Raw genomic sequence first — 22558 nt, forward strand, 5'->3', positions numbered from 1 at the left:
AGGGGAATCCAAGCAACGCAAAAAACAGGCGCTTCACTGGCAACAGAAGTCCGGAGGTGGGGTTTCCCAGGGAGGGGAGCCTCAGGGGAATCCCAGCAACGCAAAAACGGGCACTTTGGCTGGCAACATAAGTCCGGAGGTGGGGTTTCCCAGTGAGGGGAGCCTCAGTGAAATCACAGCATCGCAAAAAGTCCGGAGGTTGGATTTTCCAGGGAGGGGAGCCTCAGGGGAATCCCAGCAGCGCAAAAACGGGCATTTGGCTGGCAACATAAGTCCGGAGGTGGAGATTCCCAGTGGCGCAAGGCAAAAGGGGTGAGTTTTGGGCTTGCACGCATTATTCGCTTTTCCATTGATTCCTATGGCAAACATTGTTTCATCTTCCGAACTTTTTCACCTTACAAACCTCGTCCCGGAACCAATTAAGTTCATAAGACAAGGTATCACTGTACTTCTGAAAAAAAGTACTGTCCCGTTTCTTCAAATTCTGTGCACCACATCCCCTATTTTTTTTCCAGACCTTGGAGTGGTCTGTGAAAAAGGTTCTGCTTTTTGGGCAGAAACTCTGCATTTTTAATGCCCATCTGGCAGGCAGCAATTAAAGGAATGACTAATCCTAAAAAAATACTGACCTCTGTAATACTGAAGCCATGCCCATTGAATTTCTGCTCATCATTTTCACGATGAATTACATGATGAAATTTATTTTCATTGAATTACTCATTCCATGGTGTGATAAATGATTAAAAGTCCCCTCCTATGTTGGAGGTAAAATTGCATTCTAATTTTAATTAGCTGGCTGGCTAATTTCAGGTAAGTTGGCATAAGAAATAAATGGACGATGGTTGGTTTTCTAAGATTCATGAACTGTTGCCCTGGACACTGTTTTAAGTGGGGAATTTCTTGAATGTGGAAGTGGGATTATTTGGGTCAAAACCTAGATTAGTTCTAATCACTAGAAAGCACAAGCAACAAATAATATAGAGTGACACCTAGAGGTAGAACATGGTATTACAGGACATGGCGCTGGTTTTGCTGAAGCAGAAGAGAAATTAAACAGGGACATTAAACATGACTTTTTCAAGACAAAATAAAGCTAACGAGCCATAGTTTATGACAATATATTAGTAATCATTTGTATTCAACTTTTATTTCTGGAATTCAACATGATTTCCCTATGATAAGGCCATGAAAAGCTAACTCACTAGCAAGGGCCTTCTCTGTGGTGGCTCCCTCCATTTAGAATCATTCTCCCAGAGATAAGATCAGCCTCAACCTGTTGCTTTTCTGCAAACACTTGAAGAAACTATTTGGTCAGGGACCCCATTTGGAGTCGATTAAGCGGCTTGCTTGATTCTCTTGTTACTGTCAGTGGGCAGGCAGTGGGTCCGTTAAACTATGAATATTTAACTGCTAACTTTTAATGTTGTACAGCACTAGGAGCTACTTTTGTGTGAGTTGGGCAGCTATATAAGTTTGTTTAATAAATAAATAAGCAATATACAGCATAACAAATGCATTTCAATTCTGTTGATTCATTTCATGCATTTGGATTTAAATACAGGGGCAGTTTGTTTGCCGGCTCTTACCGGCTTGCAAGCTCCTTCATTGTTACTCTCTGCTAAGAATGCTTTCCAAACCCTGTCTTTGATTTTTTTTTTTTCATTCTCTATTTGCTCCAAATGTTTCTTTCCAGCCCTTACCAGGTGCTAACAATGTTCTCAGCTCTTACCCGTTTGCAAGCTCTTTCATTGTTACTCTCTACAAAGAAGAATGTTTTCCAAGCTCTAAATCTTTGCAGAGTTTTTTCCATTGCTCTACTTGCTCAGACTGCTTTTTCCCAGGTGCTAATGATATTCCCAGCTCTTTCATTGTTACCCTCTCAGAATAAAATATTTTTAAAGCCCTTAATCAGTGGATAAAATAATGTGTTGAAGCTGACCAGACTAAGGATGCTAGCCAGATAAATACCTGGTAAGCAGATTCTTTTCCCTATTTTTCTCGCCCAAAACTAAGGTGTGTCTTATATTCCGGTGCTTCTTATACTCCAAAAAATACAGTACTTTTCTCCTTTCTTTTCCTTCACTTTTTAACTCCTTTTTAATTTCCCCCTTCCCCTGTTTTTGGTAGTTAGTGTTCTGGTCTCCGGCTAAGGCCTCTGTTAATTGGAATAAAGGCTTGCTGAATGCAGAGATTTATAAAAACAAAAACATCATCTTTATTTTTCTTCCTTCTGTTACAAACTGCGTCATCGGTATGCAGTCACTTTTATCTCAGTCTTTAGTAGTGAAGGGCAGAATAAACATTCTCGAAGCATTCCTCCCTTCATCTTAAGATTTATGGCTAGGCAGCATTAGCCCAGGGTAATAAAAACTGCAATTAAAAACACATAAAACAAAGCTTACTTTCAGAGCCGCGGAAAGGCACCTCCATACTGATTCATAGCAGATTGAAAACTCCACCCTCCTTCTCCGCTGACACCCGGACGTGATGAATGAATTACTTAATTAATTAACCCGTTCCTCTCCTTAATATTTCTTCCCTGACACTTGTTCCCTTCGCCTCTGTAACCGTCTGAAATGAGGATTTAACCATCTATTATCCGTCTCTCCTTCACTTGAGTCTGAACTCATAGGAACGTCCTGTGGTTGGTCTCCCTCTTCTTCTTCTGCCTGTAAATCAGGACCTGCCACTAATTCATAAACACTTTCTGAATCAGTATCTGCGAAATCCCCAAACTGAACAGGAGTATATACAACAGTTAGCGTGCATTTTAATTCCTTTCTGAAATTTAATAAAGTTGTATTAAAAACAAAAAAAGAGAAAAGTGACTGAGGAATAAAAGCAGCTACCTTCTCTTTTAGCCTCCGACGTAGCCTGTCCTTGGAAGACTGCAGCAAGTTAACTTTGGGCCTCTCGTTTCTCCGTTCGTGGACGTGGTCCTTCCGTTTGTTTTCGGGATCCTGGAGATACTGCGGCGACGGCCTCTCGGGCGCATCGTTGCTGCGGTGCATCTCAAGAGGGATGTGCACCGTGCAGACAGAGGTATCTTCTATTTTCAGGTTCTCGGTCTCTTTGGCGTTTCGGTGCGTCTCTTTGTCGTTGGGAGGGTGCTTCTGGTTGTGGTGCCACCGCCGGTTCTGGCTGTAGCCGTGGTGGCCACATCGCCCTGAAGGGTGTGGCGCTTGGCCTCCTTGTGAGGGTTTCTGGTGTTCTTTGTTGTGCTTGGTGGGGCATTGCTGATTTTCTGAGTGCTGCTGTGGCTTGTTGCCGCCGGGAGCCCTTTGTTTCCTGCAAAGACAAACCAGGAAGGGTTAGAAGAAGGGGTGTCTGCACTAATGGACTGCTGCCCCCATGGGGGGGGGGAGGGCACAGTGGGGGTAATAGGTTTATTTTTGAATACAGTGGTACCTCTACCTAAGAACGCCTCTACTTACGAACTTTTCTAGATAAGAACCAGGTGTTCGAGATTTTTTTGTCTCTTCTCTAGAACCATTTTCCACTTAAAAACCTGAGCCTCCGAAACTGTAACCGGAAAAGGCAGAGAGAAGCCTCCGTGGGGCCTCTCTAGGAATCTCCTGGGAGGAAACAGGGCCGGAAAAGGCGGGGAGAAGCCTCTGTGGGGCCTCTCTAGGAATCTCCTGGGAGAAAACAGGGCCGGAAAAGGTGGGGAGAAGCCTCCGTGGGGCCTCTCTAGGAATCTCCTGGGAGGAAACAGGACCGGAAAAGGTGGGGAGAAGCCTCCATGGGGCCTCTCTAGGAATCTCCTGGGAAGAAACAGGGTTAGAAAAGGCAGGGAGAAGCCTCTGTGTGGCCACTCTAGGAATCTCCTGGGAGGAAACAGGGTTGGAAAAGGCAGGGAGAAGCCTTCATGGGGCCTCTCTAGGAATCTCCTGGGAGGAAACAGGACCGGAAAAGGTGGGGAGAAGACTCCATGGGGTCTCTCTAGGAATCTCCTGGGAGGAAACAGGGTTGGAAAAGGTGGGGAGAAACCTCTGTGGGGCCTCTCTAGGAATCTCCTGGAAGGAAACAGGGCCTCCTCCCTCCCTGTGGTTTCCCCAATTGCACACATTATTTGCTTTTACATTGATTCCAATGGGAAAAATTGCTTCTTCTTACAAACTTTTCTACTTAAGAACCAGATCACGGAATGAATTAAGTTCGTAAGTAGAGGTACCACTGTACTTAATAGTTTTTTTTTATTATCCTTCCTTCTCTAGTACCTTAGTATGATCCTTAATTACTTTTAAAATAGGAAATAATTAAATAGTATCTTTTTACCCATAAACGCTTTAATTGCTTTAATCATTATCTAGAACTGAACTTTTATAGCAATTCAAGAAAATTTTAGCTACTTGCCTAATCTGTTATCATAGTGAACCTTGTGGGTTCAGTACAAAAACCTTAAAATGTTACTGTGCTCAACAAATAATGCCGTCTATCATTTGTCCTTTTTGTGGCTATTCAAATCATGTGACTTAACCAACTGAAAAAGAGTCCAAGCACCTATTTGAAAACTTATCTTGATCGGTAAGCCACTCCCAACCAGTCAAATGACCTTTAAGCCACTCCCGGTCACATGGCTGTCAAACCACTCCCACCTGGTCACATGGCCGGCAAGCCACTCCTTCCCAGTCACATGACCATCAAGCCATACCCACAAAATAAGCCGCACCCAGAGTGTGGCAGTAAACATTTTGGAAGGTCATCACTGGGTCTATGGGGATTCTTAGTCATCCAGGTCATGGTTGTCCCCAAAAGTGGTTTTCTTAAAGGCAACTGGACTTTCTGGTTTTTCTTTGCAGGAGTTTCACTTTTCACCCAGGAAACTTCTTCAGCTCTTCTCAGAGCTGAATCCGTTCTCAGAGCTGAAGAACCTTCTTGGGTGAGGAGTGAAATGCCTTCAAAGAAAAACCAGAAAGTCCAGGTGCCTTTTGGAAAAGCACCTTTGAGTGGTTTGTCTGAACGTGGCCACAAAGTAAGCCTCTTGGACACCGGTCTCTCTTTCTCTTAAGTAATTTTTATTGAATTTTATACATTTAAAATCATAAATTCATTTTTACAGCTGTCCATTATCAGTGACAAAACTTATTACACTTCTTTTACCTTATAGTGCTCATAATTTCTACTTGCATTTACAACTATGTTAATACAGTGTTCCCTCGATTTTTGCAGGTTTGAACTTTGCGAATAGCCTATACCACGGTTTTTCAAAAAAATATTAATTAAAAATACTTCGCGGTTTTTTCCCTATACCACGGTTTTTCCCACCCAATGACGTCATATGTCATCACCAAACTAATAATTTTTGCAAATAAATAACAAAAAAAATAATTATTGTTAATAAATAATTATATTTATAAAGATCAGGATCACTAAGTGTCTTATTCAATGGTGAGTACCAGTAATAATGGTGAGTAAATGGTTGTTAAGGGAATGGGAAATGGTAATTTAGGGGTTTAAAGTGTTAAGAGCCTTCTCTGTGGCGGCCCCGACTCTCTGGAACCAGCTCCCCCCAGAGATTAGAACTGCCTTTCGTAAGCTCCTTAAAACCCACCTTTGTCATCAGGCATGGGGGAACTGAGACATCTCCCCTGGGCATATACAATTTATGCATGGTATGTTTGTATGTATGTTTGCTTAGTAAATGGGTTTTTTAAAATATTTTAAATTATAATTATTAGACTTGTCATGGACTGTTTTGTTTTGTTGTGAGCCGCCCCGAGTCTGCGGAGAGGGGCGGCATACAAATAAATAAACAAAGAAAGAAAGAAAGAAAGAAAGAAAGAAAGAAAGAAAGAAAGAAAGAAAGAAAGGAAGGAAGGATGGCTTGTGATACTGTTCATAGCCAAAAATGGTGTATTTACTTCCGCATCTCTACTTCGCGGAAATTCAACTTTCGCGGGCGGTCTCGGAACGCATCCTCCACGGGAAATCGAGGGAACACTGTATACCAATAATAGTTATATAATAGTTATATATACACACATAACTACCATCTTTCTTTCTTTCTTTCTTTCTTTCTTTCTTTTTCTTCTTTCCTTCCTTCCTTCCTCCCATGAATCTCTGACCTAGGGCAATTAGTCATCTCTCTGCCTTTTATTTCATTCCCCCAAAATATTTCACAGCCTGGCCTTTGAGTCAACAAACTAGGGCTGTTCAAGCATTAGGCAGAGAGAACTCCTCTGGGGGCTCTTGGGAAGGATAAACTAACCCAAATTTTCCATGGCATACGGTGACTTCCGATTGGTGGTTTTTGCAAAAGACGCACGGCGCTTGGGAGCATGCGCCAAGGGCTGCCAATGAAGTCAATGCCATTAGTTCTTCCACATGTATCTAGAACTAGAGATGTGCAGCCAAGGATGAGGTTGGTCATTCTGAATCATGGTGAAAGCCGGCTCTCATCTCCGTAACCACGCTTGGAGTTTTTGGTTTGTTTGTTTGTTTGATTCAGAAAAAACTGACTTCACACTTCCCGTTCGGGGCTGCTGAATGAATGATTCACAACATGTTGTCACTGAACCTTGTCAGAAGTTATAATGTGCATGGATGTTCCGTGACATACAAGCACCTTGGCCAATTTTGGGGATGAGAACTCTGACAGAACTAGGTCCAGATGTAAATCCAAATATATTTCTGCACATTATGTTGGCTACAGAGTTATAATAACTTTGTGGGTAGCTTAACAAGATTAGTGGCTCACTTCTTAAAAAAAAATTGCTTTCAGTCATTCTCTGCTCCAGTTCTCTGGAAACAGACTGATAGTGTAACTGGATTGCTATGTGGCTCTGACGCATTTTCCCACCGCATTTTCAGGTGGAAAAATCCAACATTTCCCACAAGTGAAAAGAACAACTTTTGGGATTGGCATGGGGGCCTGAAATTGGATTGTTTCATCTTTGTTCCTCCTGGAACAAACTAAAGAGCCTTTTTGAACTCAAGGCAGAATCAACTCTATAAGATGTTAAGGACCAGAAAAATTGCTGTACAACTTTATCAACTATGGGACGCAGTGTTCCCTCTAATTTTTTTTTTTGGGGTGGTGGTGGAAAAGTATAGTGTCTGAGCGGCAGTCCCTTCGGGACTGGGCAGCACAGAAATAATAAACAAACAAACAAACAAACAAATAAATAAAAAACCCACCCTGTTTTGCCTCAGAGAATTTCAAAATAAAATACTGTACTGTGTGTCTATAACAGTGAGCTCATAATAGGGCAACTCTATCAATATCAAAATGCCACTTAAATAGTTGAGCTAGTTTCAAACTAGATTTTGATTTTCTTTCTCTCTTCCTTACTCCCATTCTTTTTCTTTCTCTTTTCCTTCCTCTCTTTTTTCTCTCTCTTCCTCTCTCTCTCCTTCCCTCTCACTCTTTCCCTCTCGGCTTCTGGGCAGGTTTGGAAAACTCTGAGTTGATGATGATTTTTAAGTGAGCGATTGCTCACTGCTCAGCTTAGAGGGAACTATGTATGGGAGTAACAATGTATTTATGTATGTATGTATGTATGTATGTATGTATGTATGTATGTATGTATGTATGTATGTATTTATTTATTGGATTTGTATGCCGCCCCTCTCCGTAGACTCGGGGCGGCTAACAACAGTAATAAAAAACATCATGTAAATCCAATACTAAAAACAACTAAAAAACCCTTATTATAAAACTAAACATCCATACAAACAAACATACCATGCATAAATTGTAAAAGCCTAGGGGGAAAGAATGTCTCAATTCCCCCATGCCTGACGGGCAGAGGTGGCTTTTAAGGAGCTTACGAAAGGCAAGGAGGGTGGGGGCAATTCTAATCTCTGGGGGCAGTTGATTCCAGAGGGCCGGGGCCGCCACAGAGAAGGCTTTTCCCCTGGCCCCCGCCAGATGGCATTGTTTAGTCAATGAGACTAAAAGATACCTAAATTCCGGCAATGGATGATTGGCTGCAAATGCTGATGGAGATAGCAGAGATGGCTAAATTGACTGCGTTAATTAGAAGAAAAGAATACTTGTATTGGCAGTTCTGTGTTAGCAAAAACTTCAGAAGAAAAGGAGTTAGGGGTAGTGATTTCTGACAGTCTCAAAATGGGTGAACAGTGCAGTCAGGCGGTAGGGAAAGCAAGTAGCATGCTTGGCTGCATAGCTAGAGGTATAACAAGCAGGAAGAGGGAGATTATGATCCCACTATATAGAGCGCTGGTGAGACCCCATTTGGAATACTGTGTTCAGTTCTGGAAACCTCACCTACAAAAAGATATTGACAAAATTGAACGGGTCCAAAGACGGGCTATAAGAATGGTGGAAGGTCTTAAGCATAAAACGTATCAGGAAAAACTCAATGAACTCAATCTGTATAGTCTGGAGGACAGAAGGAAAAGGGGGGACATGATCAAAACATTTAAATATGTTAAAGGGTTAAGTAAGGTCCAGGAGGGAAGTGTTTTTAATAGGAAAGTGAAGACAAGAACAAGAGGACGCAATGTGAAGTTAGTTGGGGGAAAGATCAAAAGCAACATGAGAAAATATTATTTTACTGAAAGAGTAGTAGATCCTTGGAACAAACTTCCAGCAGACGTGGAATATAAATCCACAGTAACTGAATTTAAACATAGAAACATAGAAGTCTGACGGCAGAAAAAGACCTCGTGGTCCATTATAGTCTGCCCTTATACTATTTTCTGTATTTTATCTTAGGATGGATATATGTTTATCCCAGGCATGTTTAAATTCAGTTACAGAGTCGGCCTCCTCCAGGTCCCGTCAACTAAGCAATGCAGGTTGGCGAGACCGTGGGGGAGGGCCTTTTCTGTTGCCGCCCCTTCTCTATGGAATCAACTCCCCCCCCCCCGATGTCCGTACGGCCCCCACCCTGCTGGTTTTCCTTAAGGCCATGAAGACCTGGCTTTGCCGGCAGGCCTGGGGGCCATGAACCAACAACAATCATGCCCAAATTGTATGCATGTCAAGTATGTATGTTGGGTTAATTTTAATTAAAATTAATTAAAGTTTTATAGCTCAGAGTCTATATTTGACTTCCTTTTACTATTTTTTATTTTATACTGTTGTAAGCTGCCCTGAGTCCTCCGGGATTTGGCAGCATAGAAATCAAGATAGATAGATAGATAGATAGATAGATAGATAGATAGATAGATAGATAGATAGATAGATAGATAGATAGATAGATTTATTTCTTACTTACTTACTTATTTATTTATTTGATTTGTATGCCGCCCCTCTCCGAAGACTCGGGGCGGCTAACAGCAATAATAAGACAGCATATAATAATAATCCAATACTAAAAACAATTAAAAACCCATTATAGTAAAAACCAAACTGACATACAGACATACCATGCATAAAATTGTAACGGCCTAGGGGGAAAGAGTATCTCAGTTCCCCCATGCCTGGCGGCAGAGGTGGGTTTTAAAAAGCTTACGAAAGGCAAGGAGGGTGGGGGCAATTCTAATCTCTGGGGGGAGTTGGTTCCAGAGGGCCGGGGCCGCCACAGAGAAGGCTCTTCCCCTGGGTTCTGCCAAGCGGCATTGTTTAGTTGACGGGACCCGGAGAAGACCCACTCTGTGGGACCTAACTGGTCGCTGGGATTCGTGCAGCAGAAGGCGGTCCCGGAGATAATCTGGTCTGGTGCCATGAAGGTCCGGTGCCATAGATAGATAGATAGATAGATAGATAGATAGATAGATAGATAGATAGATAGATAGATAGATAGATAGATAGATAGATAGATAGATAGATGATAGATAGATGATAGATAGATAGATAGATGATAGATAGATAGATGATAGATAGATAGATAGATAGATAGATAGATAGATAGATAGATAGATAGATAGATAGAAAGAAGACTGGAAAGCTCTTGATAACTGTCTCACATTTATAACCGACTACAATGTCCTGCGGTTATATGATCACATTTGCAACCTGAACTCTGGGGTCAGAAAGGCAAGATAAAGTTTAAAGGAAGCAATGTAAGTTTTATATTTGAGTAAGAAAAATAAAAGGAACAAGAACCAAAGGGAAAAGGTGGCTTGGCAGGAATATTAGTAAAAAAAGATCTAGGAGTTCCAGTACACCACTGGCTGAAATCGTGGAGAATGGGTTACGGGGTCCAGTTCTCTCTGCTGGGCAACCTGCAGAACAACTAGAAAAAAAATCACTCAAAAACTTGGCCGCTTAAAAAACCAAGAAGTTGTAAAATTGTTAAATTAATCAGCTTAAGGTTTCCAGGGCGAAAAAAAAAGGATGAGATTTAGCAAATAAATTGCCTGGCATCAAATATTATTGAACAGCTTGTGGGTTAGAGAAATTTCATGCTCAGAAAAAGACTTTTATAGACACCAGAGTTAATACACTCACATAGTTCTCAACATACAACAGTTCATTAGGATTGTAACTTGTTGCTTGTATCCTTACGACTTATATTGATTGTTTCTTAATTGCTTATTTGTACTCTGTGACAACCATTAAGTGCTTATTTGTACTCTATGACAATAATTAAGTGTTGTACCCCATGATTCTTGACAAATGTCTCTCTTCTTTTATGTACACTGAGAGTATATGTACCAAAGACAAATTCCTTTGTGTCCAATCACACTTGGTCAATATTCTATTCTATTCTATTCTATTGTTGGGGACACAATCTGAAGTTAGTTGGGGGGAAAGATAAAAAGCAATGTGAGAAAATATTATTTTACTGAAAGAGTAGTAGATCCTTGGAACAAACTTCCAGCAGACGTGGTTGGTAAATCCACAGTAATTGAATTTAAACACGCCTGGGATAAACATATATCCATCCTAAGATAAAATACAGGAAATAGTATAAAGGCAGACTAGATGGACCATGAGGTCTTTTTCTGCCGTCAGTCTTCTATGTTTCTATTCTGTTCTATTCTATTCCATTCCATTCTAATATTCTATTCTATTCTATTCTATTCTATTCTATCCCATCCCAATTCTATTTGTGACTGTTCAAAGTCACTGAAAAAAATGACTTATGGCTGTTTTTTAGAGTTATAACCTTTGCAACATCCCCATTATTATTATTATTATTATTATTATTATTATTATTATTATTAATTAAATTTGTATGCCACCCCTCTCCGTAGACTCATATGATCATAATCATATGATCAAAATTCAGATGCTTGGCAACTGGTTCCTTCATATTTATGACCATTGCTGTGTCTCAAGGTCATTTTGCGACCTTCTGAATAACAAAGTTTGTATTACTAATTTAATAATGTCAGCGATCCATTCAGCACCTGACACAAGAAATGTGGTAAAACAGGACAAAACTTACAAAGAAGAGGGAGTCAAGCTATTCTCCAAAGTACCTGAGGGCAGTACAAGAAGCAATGGGTGGAAACTAAACAAGGAGAGAAGCAACTTAGAATGAAAGAGAAATTTCTTGACAGAACAATTAATCAGTGGAACAATTTGTCTGAAATGGTACAGGTCTCCTACCTGAGCAGGGGATTGGACTAGAAGACCTCCAAGGTCCCTTCCAACTCTGTTATTATATTATATTATTATACACTGCTCAAAAAAATAAAGGGAACACTTAAACTAGATAAATGGTCAAAGCAATGGAAACCACAGTTTAATGTTTCCAAATGTAAAATAATGCACTTGGGGAAAAGGAATCCTCAATCTGAGTATTGTATTGGCAGTTCTATGTTAGCAAAAACTTCAAAAGAGAAGGATTTAGGGGTGGTGATTTCTGACAGTCTCAAAATGGGTGAGCAGTGTGGTCGGGCAGTAGGAAAAGCAAGTAGGATGCTTGGCTGCATAGCTAGAGGTATAACAAGCAGGAAGAGGGAGATTATGATCCCGCTATATAGAGTGCTGGTGAGACCACATTTGGAATACTGTGTTCAGTTCTGGAGACCTCACCTACAAAAAGATATTGACAAAATTGAACGGGTCCAAAGACGGGCTACAAGAATGGTGGAAGGTCTTAAGCATAAAATGTATCAGGAAAGACTTCATGGACTCAATCTGTATAGTCTGGAGGACAGAAGGAAAAGGGGGGACATGATCGAAACATTTAAATATGTGAAAGGGTTAAATAAGTTTCAGGAGGGAAGTGTTTTTAATAGGAAAATGAACACAAGAACAAGGGGACACAATCTGAAGTTAGTTGGGGGAAAGATCAAAAGCAACGTGAGAAAATATTATTTTACTGAAAGAGTAGTAGATCCTTGGAACAAACTTCCAGCAGACGTGGTTGGTAAATCCACAGTAACTGAATTTAAACATGCCTGGGATAAACATATATCCATTTTAAGATAAAATACAGAAAATAGTATAAGGGCAGACTAGATGGACCATGAGGTCTTTTTCTGCTGTCAGTCTTCTATGTTTCTATGTTTCTAAACAACACAATATAACTCCAAGTAAACCAAACTTCTGTGAAATCAAACTGTCCACTTAGGAAGCAACACTGTTTGACAATCAATTTCACATGCTGTTGTGCACATTCATCTTTGTACAGAACAAATTATTCAATGAGAATATTTTATTCATTCAGATCTAGGATGTATTATTTGAGTGTTCCCTTTATTTTTTTGAGCAGTATATTTTAAAAGTTTTGAAATGGAAAAAAAGTTTCCCAAAAGAAAAAAAAAAGGTCTATACAAACATCCATTTGGCAACAGCCAGTGAAAATTCTGAATCGTCAATTCTTAATTATAAAACAGGACCACAGCTGTCTGAATATTAAAAGCTACTTAGAGGAAAAAAGTTTTGGAATGCATGAAAGAAATGGTAAGAAAAAAGATTGCCTTCTTTGATATCTATTCAAAAGAAACATTTTTAAAAAGTTTTGTACAGTGCAAATAGGGCTGTCCACTCAATTATGACATAAATGATCAAAGGGATGAATCAGCTCATGAACAGCCCTTGCAAAAATAACAGCAAAGAGAATTGGGTTATAAATAAAAAGCAAGCCACCAAACTTAAAATCAGAGGCCAACCTAGAAAATTAAATTGGAAAATGAAATAAATCAATTTCAAAAAAGATACTCACAGTGTATCAAATGTAGAGCAGCAAAAATGGGAAAAATGAGAAAATAAACGCCAATGGCAATCCCAACAGCAAAATAATTGCAGAAGTCATGGAAGAATTAAAATAAAGAATACCGGCCACTTCTAACAAAAATGGAACAATATGAAAGTAGAGCTAAACAATTCCAAAAACAATAGGTACATTCAAACAAAGGAACATTTATTTTTCCAGAAAGCTTAATTGAAAGCAGGCAATCAAGTAGACTCCCCAAAATAAGGAAAAAATATTGGAATTTTGGGGAAAAAAAAATGGGATAACTCTACATGGGGCTACCTTTGAAAAGTGTTCGGAAACTTCAGATCGTGCAGAATGCAGCTGCGAGAGCAATCATGGGCTTCCCAAGGTATGCCCATGTTACACCAACACTCCGCAGTCTGCATTGGTTGCTGATCAGTTTCCGGTGACAATTCAAAGTGTTGGTTATGACCTATAAAGCCCTTCATGGCACCCAACCAGATTACCTCAGGGACTGCCTTCTGCTGCACGAATCCCAGCGACCAGTTAGATCCCACAGAGTGGGTCTTCTCCGGGTCCCGTCAACCAAACAATGTCGCTTGGCGGGATCCAAGGGAAGAGCCTTCTCTGTGGCGGCCCCGGCCCTCTGGAACCAACTCCCCCCAGAGATTAGAATTGACCCCACACTCTTTGCCTTTCGTAAGCTGCTTAAAACCCACCTCTGCCGCCAGGCATGGGGGAACTGAGATACTCTTTCCCCCTAGGCCTTTACAATTTTATGCATGGTATGTCTGTAGGTATGATTGGTTTTTATATAATGGGTTTTAACTGTTTTTAGTATTGGATTATACTGTTTTGTTACTGTTGTTAGCCGCCCCGAGTTTGTGGAGAGGGGCGGCATACAAATCAAACAAACAAACAAACAAACAAATCCCTCCAAAAAACCCAGAACTTGTCAAGAATGAGGTACGGTGATCCCTCATTTTTCACAGGGGATGCGTTCCAAGACCACCCGTGAAAAACGAATTTCCGTGAAATAGAGGAAATATTTTTTTTATGTATTTGATGAGTATTTGGACTTTTAAAACCCGCCCTTTGCATTAAACAGTCGTTCTATAATGTTTATCAGCTGGAACTACATGTGAAATCGTACCAGTTTCTGTAATAGAGTACAGGAGTACTGTAGAAGAATTTTTTGAATTTTTAATGGATTTAAAAATTTTAATGGATTTAATGGATTTAAGCCCCCTTTGAAAACCCGTGAAATAGCGAATCCGTGAAAGCAAAGTAGCGAGGGATTACTGTATTTGTATCTTTATATTGTTGTAAGCCACAGATTGGAAGGCATAGAAGCCAAATGAAATGAAATGAATGAATGAATGGATGGATGGATTTTTAAAATGGATTTAATGGATTTAAGCCCCCTTTGAAAACCCGCAACGTAGCGAATCCGCAAAAAGTGAACCGCAAAGTAGCGAGGGATTACTGTACAGCACTTAATGACAATCATTAAGTGTTGTACCTCATGATTCTTGACAAATGTATCTTTTCTTTTATGTACACTGAGAGCATATGCACCAAAGACAAATTCCTTGTGTGTCCAATCACACTTGGCCAATAAGAAATTCTATTCTATTCCATTCTATTAATATACAAGTAAAATAATGAATTATATGACCACATGGATATATAAATATATAGAGAAAGACAAATAAAAATAAAAATCTGAGGAAATAGCAAATGTAATAGCAACAGCAGAAAGGGTTAAAATAAACCAAAATCAGAAGGTAAAGAAATTTGAGTAGCATAGGAAAAAAAAAATAAGCTTCATGGATTTTAACTCAAATATCTTATTCATTGGACGTCCCTGTTTTTACAAATCCTTTTGATTAAGTGTTGCAACAAAGGTTAAAAGAGATGGTTGGCTCAATACAGGCTGGTATTTTTGATCATGAAAGACAAAACACACAACAAAGCAAAGAGCTTTTGGGTTGAATGGCTGTGGTCTCCTTTTCTTTTGTTCTGATGGGTTGGGGTGGGGGTTTTTTGCTGGCAGCTGTGGCTAGCATCTTCAGAGGTAGCACGAGCTGCTTGTTGGTGTATCTCTAAACAGATGGCAGACAACCAAAATGGGATGAACAAGCTCTGGAATTTAAACCGGAGAAGGTGTCTAATGAAAAGAAGGACGAGGGTTGAAATGATATCAGCATCCCAATATCTGATGGTTCTGCCACAAAGAATAGTCTGGAGGATAGAAGGGAAAGCAGGGACATGATTGAAGCATTTAAATATGTTAAAGGGTTAAATAAGGTTCAGGGGGGAAGTATTTTTAATAGGAAAGTGAACACAAGAACAAGGGGACACAATCTTGGGCATGGCTTGTTTAGTGAAGAAAAGGACCAGCGGAGACATGATAGCAGTGCTCCAGTATCTCAGGCGTTGCCACAAAGAAGAAGGAGTCAAGCTATTTTCCAAAGCACCTGAGTGTAGAACAATGAGTGGAAACTAATCAAAGAGAGAAGCACCTTAGAACCAAGGAGAAATTTCCTGACAGTGGGAACAATCAATCCGTGGAACAGCTTGCCTCCAGAAGTTGTGAATGCCCCAACACTGGAAGTTTTAAAGAGGATTTCCTGCCTAAGCATGGGGTTGGACTAGAGGACCTCCAAGGTCCCTTCCAACTATGTAGTTGCTGTTATTATTTATTATACATGAAGGTAAACAAGGAGAGTATGCTAATACGGGTCTGGCAGAATCAAAGGTGTCATACGAACCCGCCTAGCTAGAAAGGTAAACGGAAAAAAATGGGATAATTGACCTCTGCTTGGTCTACGGTTGAAAGAAATTTAAAGGCAAGGTGAACAGTATTTTAAATTTGGCAATGACTTTAAGTTGGAGCCATCAGTAAGGAAGCAGAAGGCTTAGCATTTGCTGTACAGAAAGTACTAGCAACAAATCACATAAAAACATTTTGAAAAGCAAAAAGTGAAACCAGAGCGCATGTAGACCAAACAATTTTTTAAAAAAATCTGTTCATTACTTAAATCTGCATTATAATACAGGATTGTGCAGTTAAAGTTAAAATGATATGCCAAAACCTATACACAACCCAGTATATGTCACAACCTGGTTTATAGATATACAGTGGTACCTCGTGATACAAACCCCTCGTGATACGAACCTGGGGTTCGAAAATTTTTTGCCTCTTCTTATGAACTTTTTTTGGCTTACGAACCCCGCAAAATGGCGCTCCGCTGGGTGCCGCCGCCCGGCTGTCACCTTTTAAAACAGCCGGGGGGCTTCTCGGCGTTCTCCCGAACCCAAACCTGAACTTTTCGGGTTCGGGTTGGGGAGGCCGCCGAGAAGCGCCGCCGCCCAGCTGTCACCTTGTGAAATTCAGGTTCAGGTTCGGGTTCCGGAGGCCGCCGAGAAGCGCCTGGCTGTTTTAGAAGGTTACAGCCGGGCGCCGCCGCTGATCACAAAAATGGCGCTCCGGAGGCTGGAAAGGAGATAGGGAATCCCAATACGGAATTCCATGGGCGGAGCTTTGACGTCACGAAGACGTCCGGAAGCCTTCTCTGTGGGGGCCTGGCCCTCTGGAATCAACTCCCCCAGGAGATCTGTACTGCCCCCACCCTCCTTGCCTTACTCAAGAATCTCAAGACTCACTTATGTCACCAAGCCTGGGGCCGTTAGATTCTTGCCCCCTGGCCGATGAATGGACTGCGAGAAATTGATTGAATGGGAATGAATGGGTTTTTAGTTTTAGATTATATATTTAATTAATTGGACCTGAAATGTTATGTATTGTTTTATTATATGTTATGAGCTGCCAGGAGTCCTTGGTGAGTGGTGGCATAAAAGTCAAATAAACAAACAAATAAATAATAAATCACATGACCCTGGGACATGGCAACTGTCGTAAAGAGGGACCAGTTGCCAAGCACCTGAATTTTGAACACGTGACTATGGAGATGCTGCATTGATTGTAACGGGCTACAAGAATGGTGGAAGGTCTTAAGCATAAAACGTATCAGGAAAGACTTCATGAACTCAATCTGTATAGTCTGGAGGACAGAAGGAAAAGGGGGGACATGATCGAAACATTTAAACATGTTAAAGGGTTAAATAAGGTCCAGGAGGGAAGTGTTTTTAATAGGAAAGTGAACACAAGAACAAGGGGACACAATCTGAAGTTAGTTGGGGGAAAGATCAAAAGCAACATGAGACAATATTATTTGACTGAAAGAGTAGCAGATGCTTGGAACAAACTTCCAGCAGACCTGGTTGGTAAATCCACAGTAACTGAATTGAAACACGCCTGGGATAAACATATATCCATTGTAAGATAAAATACAGGAAATAGTATAAGGGCAGACCAGATGGACCATGAGGTCCTTTTCTGCTGTCAGTCTTCTATGTTTCTATGATGGTATATTATTATGGTATATTAATCTTCTATGTTTCTAAGTATGAAAAACGGTCATAAGTTGATTTTTCAGTGCCGATCGTCCAAACCGCTAGCAACCTGCCAGTGACATCAGGATGGCATCACGGACCTGATATAGTCAGAGGCAGTTCATGGGCACCGCCATCTCTCTTTTTTTGCACAGCAAGCAAAATCTTATATGAGGATGGGCGCCTGAGCGAGATCTTGGTGATTTTTGCCAATATTTTTGCTTCTGCGCATGTGCGGAAGCAAAAAATCGGCAAAAATCACTGAAATTTCACCCGCACGAGCATCTTCACACAAGATTTCATTTGATGTGCATGCACAGAAGCCAAATTTTGCACGGGCACAAAACTATCGGGGACCTGCAGCTGCATGCACATCCCAAAAATTGCTGCTGGAACGGAGCATCTTACCATTCCGGTAGCAGGCCACCTGTGCTTTTTGTCATGAGAAAAATAAGAAGAGAGAGGGGGCGACTGTTTGCATACACCATTCTGGGTTGTGCCAATAAAGGCGCCTAAAGGCGTCTCTTGTTATTTAGACAGTGAATATTAACCAAGTAGAAACATATAAAGCACCGGACCAGATTATCTCCAGGACCGCCTTCTGCTGCATGAATCCCAGCGACCAGTTAGGTCCCACAGAGTGGGTCTTCTCCGGGTCCCATCAACAAAACAATGTCGCTTGGTGGGACCCAGGGGAAGAGCCTTCTCTGTGGCAGCCCCGGCTCTCTGGAACCAACTCCCCCCAGAGATTAGAATTGCCCCCACCCTCCTTGCCTTTCGTAAGCTGCTTAAAACCCACCTCTGCCGCCAGGCATGGGGGAACTGAGATACTCTTTCCCCCTAGGCCTTTACAATTTTATGCATGGTATGTCTGTATGTATGTTTGGTTTTTATAATAATGGGTTTTTAACTGTTTTTAGTATTGGATTATTATTATTATATGCTGTTTTATTATTGCTGTTAGCCGCCCCGAGTCTCCGGAGAGGGGCGGCATACAAATCCAATCAATCAATCAATCAATCAATAATAAACATAGAAGATTGACGGCAGAAAAAGAGCTCATGGTCCATCTAGTCTGCCCTTATACTATTTCCTGTATTTTATCTTAGGATGGATATATGTTTATCCCAGGCATGTTTAAATTCAGTTACTATGGATTTACCAACCACATCTGCTGCAAGTTTGTTCCAAGTATGTAAATAAAGTTTGGCTGAGTAAAGTATTAAGAAATGAGTTTGGGTGGGTGGATGGGATTTTATTCTGCTTTTAATTCTTCTTCAGAAACCCTAGCCAAGCCTGTTATCAAAGGTGGAAGTGAAGAAAAAAAAATGGTTCACCGGGAAGGAACTGAGAAAATGTTTTGGGTTTTTTTGCGGAAACATAACAAACAAAGGGTATTTGCCAACAGCTATTTTTAAGCATCGGATGGAAAGCAAGGTGTCATTTCCTCCAGCTAGGAAGTCAATTAAAACATTAACAACAAAAAAACATTTTTGGTTTTGGTTATTTTAACAGCAAGTCAAATCACCTGTAGAAAAGTCACTCAACTAGAAGGACCGTGTCTCCTGTTACTTAGACAGTGAATATTAACCAAATAGAAACATAGAAACACAGAAGACTGACGGCAGAGAAAGAGCTCATGGTCCATCTAGTCTGCCCTTTTATTATTTCCTGTATTTTATCTTAGGGTGGATATATGTTTATCCATCTGTAGTCCTACACTTTGAAGCGAACATATTATTTTCTCTTCCTTCATCATCTGCTCTTTAAGTTATTTGGAGTATCCCCAAGGAACCTTTTAACCTTTCTTGTAAATACCATTCTATCGGAGTGAATGGACGTATCACCACGTCCAACTCTGTCTGCGTAAAGTATATACTCAGAAAGCACCTCCGTTTTCTAAAAAATGGGGCTGTGAACTTGCTTTTGGATTTGTCTGCTTCTAAGCGCTCTACATGAAAGATTCACTTCATTTGATCTATTCTGCTTCATTTCTGATGTGGACAACAAGAAGAACCAGTTTTGGGGTGGATGGGGCAAGGGGGCAATTTCTGGCAGAAATGGCAGAAGTCTTTCTCTTACCTCCGGTCGTTCCTCCTTCTCCTGAATAGCTTTTTGGTGTGTGCAATTTCTGCTTCGTGTGGCAACGGGTGGCAACCCTGGCATAAAACAGAGGAAAAAAGAAAGATGGTTATGAGCTCAATAAAAAGAACCAGAAAACATTCGTGATTATGGCAAGGAGCAGAATGTATTGCATTTTTCTCATTATAAGATGCACATAATAATAATAATAATAATAATAATAATAATAATAATAATAACAACAACAACAACAACAACAACAACAACAACAACATAAGGACCAGTACAGAAAAACTGTAACTCAATGTCGTATGGACAGTTGGCGGAACAAAGCATTGCATGGCCAGTTCTTGGAGAAGATTGAAGGCAAAGTGGATAAAGAAAAGACCTGGTCATGGCTTACAAGTGGAACACTCAAAAAGGAGACAGAAGGACTAATACTGGTGGCACAAGAACAGGCCATTAGAACAAATGCTGTCAAAGCCAGAATTGAAAAATCAACCGACGATCCAAAGTGCAGACTCTGTAAAGAAACAGATGAAACAATTGATCACATACTCAGCTGCTGCAAAAAGATCGCACAGACTGACTACAAGCATAGACACGATGCTGTGGCACAGATGATCCACTGGAACCTGTGCCAGAACTACCATCTACCAGTGGCAAAGAACTGGTGGGATCATAAGCCCGAAAAAGTGGTCAAAAATGAGCAAGCAAAACTACTGTGGGGCTTCCGACTTCAGACTGACCGAATTCTGAAGCATAACACACCAGACATCCTGATTGTGGAGAAAAAGAAAGTATGGATCATCGACATCGCAATCCCAGGAGACAGCAGAATTGAGGAGAAGCAGCTAGAGAAATTTGCAAAATACGAAGATCTAAAAATCGAGCTGCAACGACTCTGGCATAAGCCCATGAAAGTGGTCCCAGTGGTACTTGGCACGCTGGGCGCAGTGCCAAAGGATCTCAGTGGACATTTGAAAACTATTGGAATTGACAAAATCTCCATCTATCAATTGCAAAAGGCCGCTTTACTGGGATCGACAAACATAATTCGCCGCTACATCTCGCAGTCCTAGGTGCTTGGGAAGCGCCTGACTGGTGATGAAATACGAAATCCAGCATAGTGATCTCGTTTGCTGTGTTGTATTGACATAATAATAATAATAATAATAATAATAATAATAATAATAATAATAATAATGATAATAATTTATTAGATTTGTATGCTGCCCCTCTCTGAGAAAACAAGAAAGAAATAGTGTTTGGCCTCCGCGCATCACATTTTCACCCTCCCTACCCCCTAGAAGCACTCTGCAGGGCATGGCATGGCCCATTTTTGCCAAAAAATGGACCTGTTTTTGAGCTCTCAAGCTCTCCGCGCATCTATTTTTTTTGCCCTCGCTGGAAGCACTCTGCAGTGCTTGGAATGGACTATTTGCACTCAAAACGGACCCATGTTTAGCCTGCAGAATACTTTTGAGGGCTGGGGAAGGTGAAAACGTGGTCCTCGGAGGGCTTGGGAACCCAAAAACAGGCCCTGCTCTTTTGCCAAGAATGCAGAGATCTCCTGGGGGCTGGGGCGAGCGAAAATGTGAAAGGCGGAGGGTCTGGGAAGCTAAAACCACCCATATTCGGTCTATAAGACACAGCTAAGATTTCACCCACTTTTAGGTGGGGAGTGTCTTTTATACCCTGAAAAATGCAGTAACGGTTCCCGGCCATCCAGGCCTCCAGAACCTCTTGAAATGCTGATTCAGACAAACCGCTCGTTTTAATTTTTCCTAAGAGTTGCTAGAACAAGCTTATGATGATTAATTTATTATTATTATTATTATTATCATTATTATTATTAATTAGATTTGTATGCCGCCCCTCTCCGTAGACTCGGGGCGGCATACAGCAATGATAAAACCAATATATAATAACAAATCTAATAGTTAGAATCTAAAATAACAATAATACATTTAAAAAGACTAAAAAACAAGAAACCCCAATACATAAAAACATACATACAGTCATATCATACACAAATAACTAAATAGTCAGGGGGAGATGTCTCAGTTCCCCCAAACTTGACGACAGAGGTGGGTTTTAAGGAGTTTACGAAAGGCAAGGAGGGTGGGGGCAGTTCTAATCTCTGGAGGGAGCTGAGCCACCACAGAGAAGGCTCTTTCCCTGGGTCCCGCCAAACGACATTGTTTTGTTGATGGGACCTAGAGAAGGCCCACTCTGTGGGACCTAACTGGTCGCTGGGATTCGTGCGGCAGAAGGCAGTCTCGCAGATACCCTGGTACGGTGCCATGAAGGGCTTTATAGGTGATGACCAACACTTTGAATTGTGACCGGAAACTGATCGGCAACCAATGCAGACTGCGGAGTGTTGGAGTAACATGGGCATTTTTGGGGAAGCCCATGATTGCTCTCGCAGCTGCATTCTGCACGATCTGAAGTTTCCGAATACTTTTCAAAGGTAGCCCCATGTAGAGAGCATTACAGTAGTCGAACCTCAAGGTGATGAGGGCATGAGTGACTGTGAGTAGTGAGTCCCGGTCCAGATAGGGCCGCAACTGGTGCACCAGGCAAACCTGGGCAAATGCCCCCATCGCCACAGCTGAAAGATGTTTCTCTAATGTGAGCTGTGGATCGAGGAAGACGCCCAAGTTGAGGACCCTCTCCGAGGGGGTCAATAATTCCCCCCCCCCCAGGGTAATGGACGGACAGATGGAATTGTCCTTGGGAGGCAAAACCCACAGCCACTCCGCCTTATCAGGGTTGAGTTTGAGTCTGTTGACACCCATCCAGACCCGAACAGCCTCCAAACACCGGCACATCACTTCCATAAGGGTAGAATCGCATGCTATTCATACAATCAAGCTTCATCATTGCAATGCAGTGTAAAAAAATGATATTGCTTCAAAGCTTTCAGACCATCACACATCATGCACCCATGACCATCGTAAAGTATTCTGGGAATTGAAGTCCAT

General features: G+C 41.1%; 1 protein-coding gene across 3 annotated transcripts in view; it reads right to left on the reverse strand.

Annotated features, from left to right (window-relative positions):
- The window catches only part of CTIF (cap binding complex dependent translation initiation factor), a 217360-nt gene that overhangs the window by 78389 nt on the left and 116413 nt on the right, over nucleotides 1-22558 (reverse strand). For all 3 annotated transcript variants that reach the window (XM_070743583.1, XM_070743582.1, XM_070743580.1), the window contains exons 7-8: nucleotides 19569-19645; nucleotides 2850-3288 (exon numbers count right to left, since the gene is read on the reverse strand). In XM_070743583.1, the coding sequence (XP_070599684.1) occupies nucleotides 2850-3288; nucleotides 19569-19645 (516 nt within the window). The remainder of the gene's footprint in view (nucleotides 1-2849; nucleotides 3289-19568; nucleotides 19646-22558) is intronic.

Source organism: Erythrolamprus reginae, chromosome 2 (assembly GCF_031021105.1).
Source record: "Erythrolamprus reginae isolate rEryReg1 chromosome 2, rEryReg1.hap1, whole genome shotgun sequence".
Classification (NCBI taxonomy): Eukaryota; Metazoa; Chordata; class Lepidosauria; order Squamata; family Dipsadidae; genus Erythrolamprus; species Erythrolamprus reginae.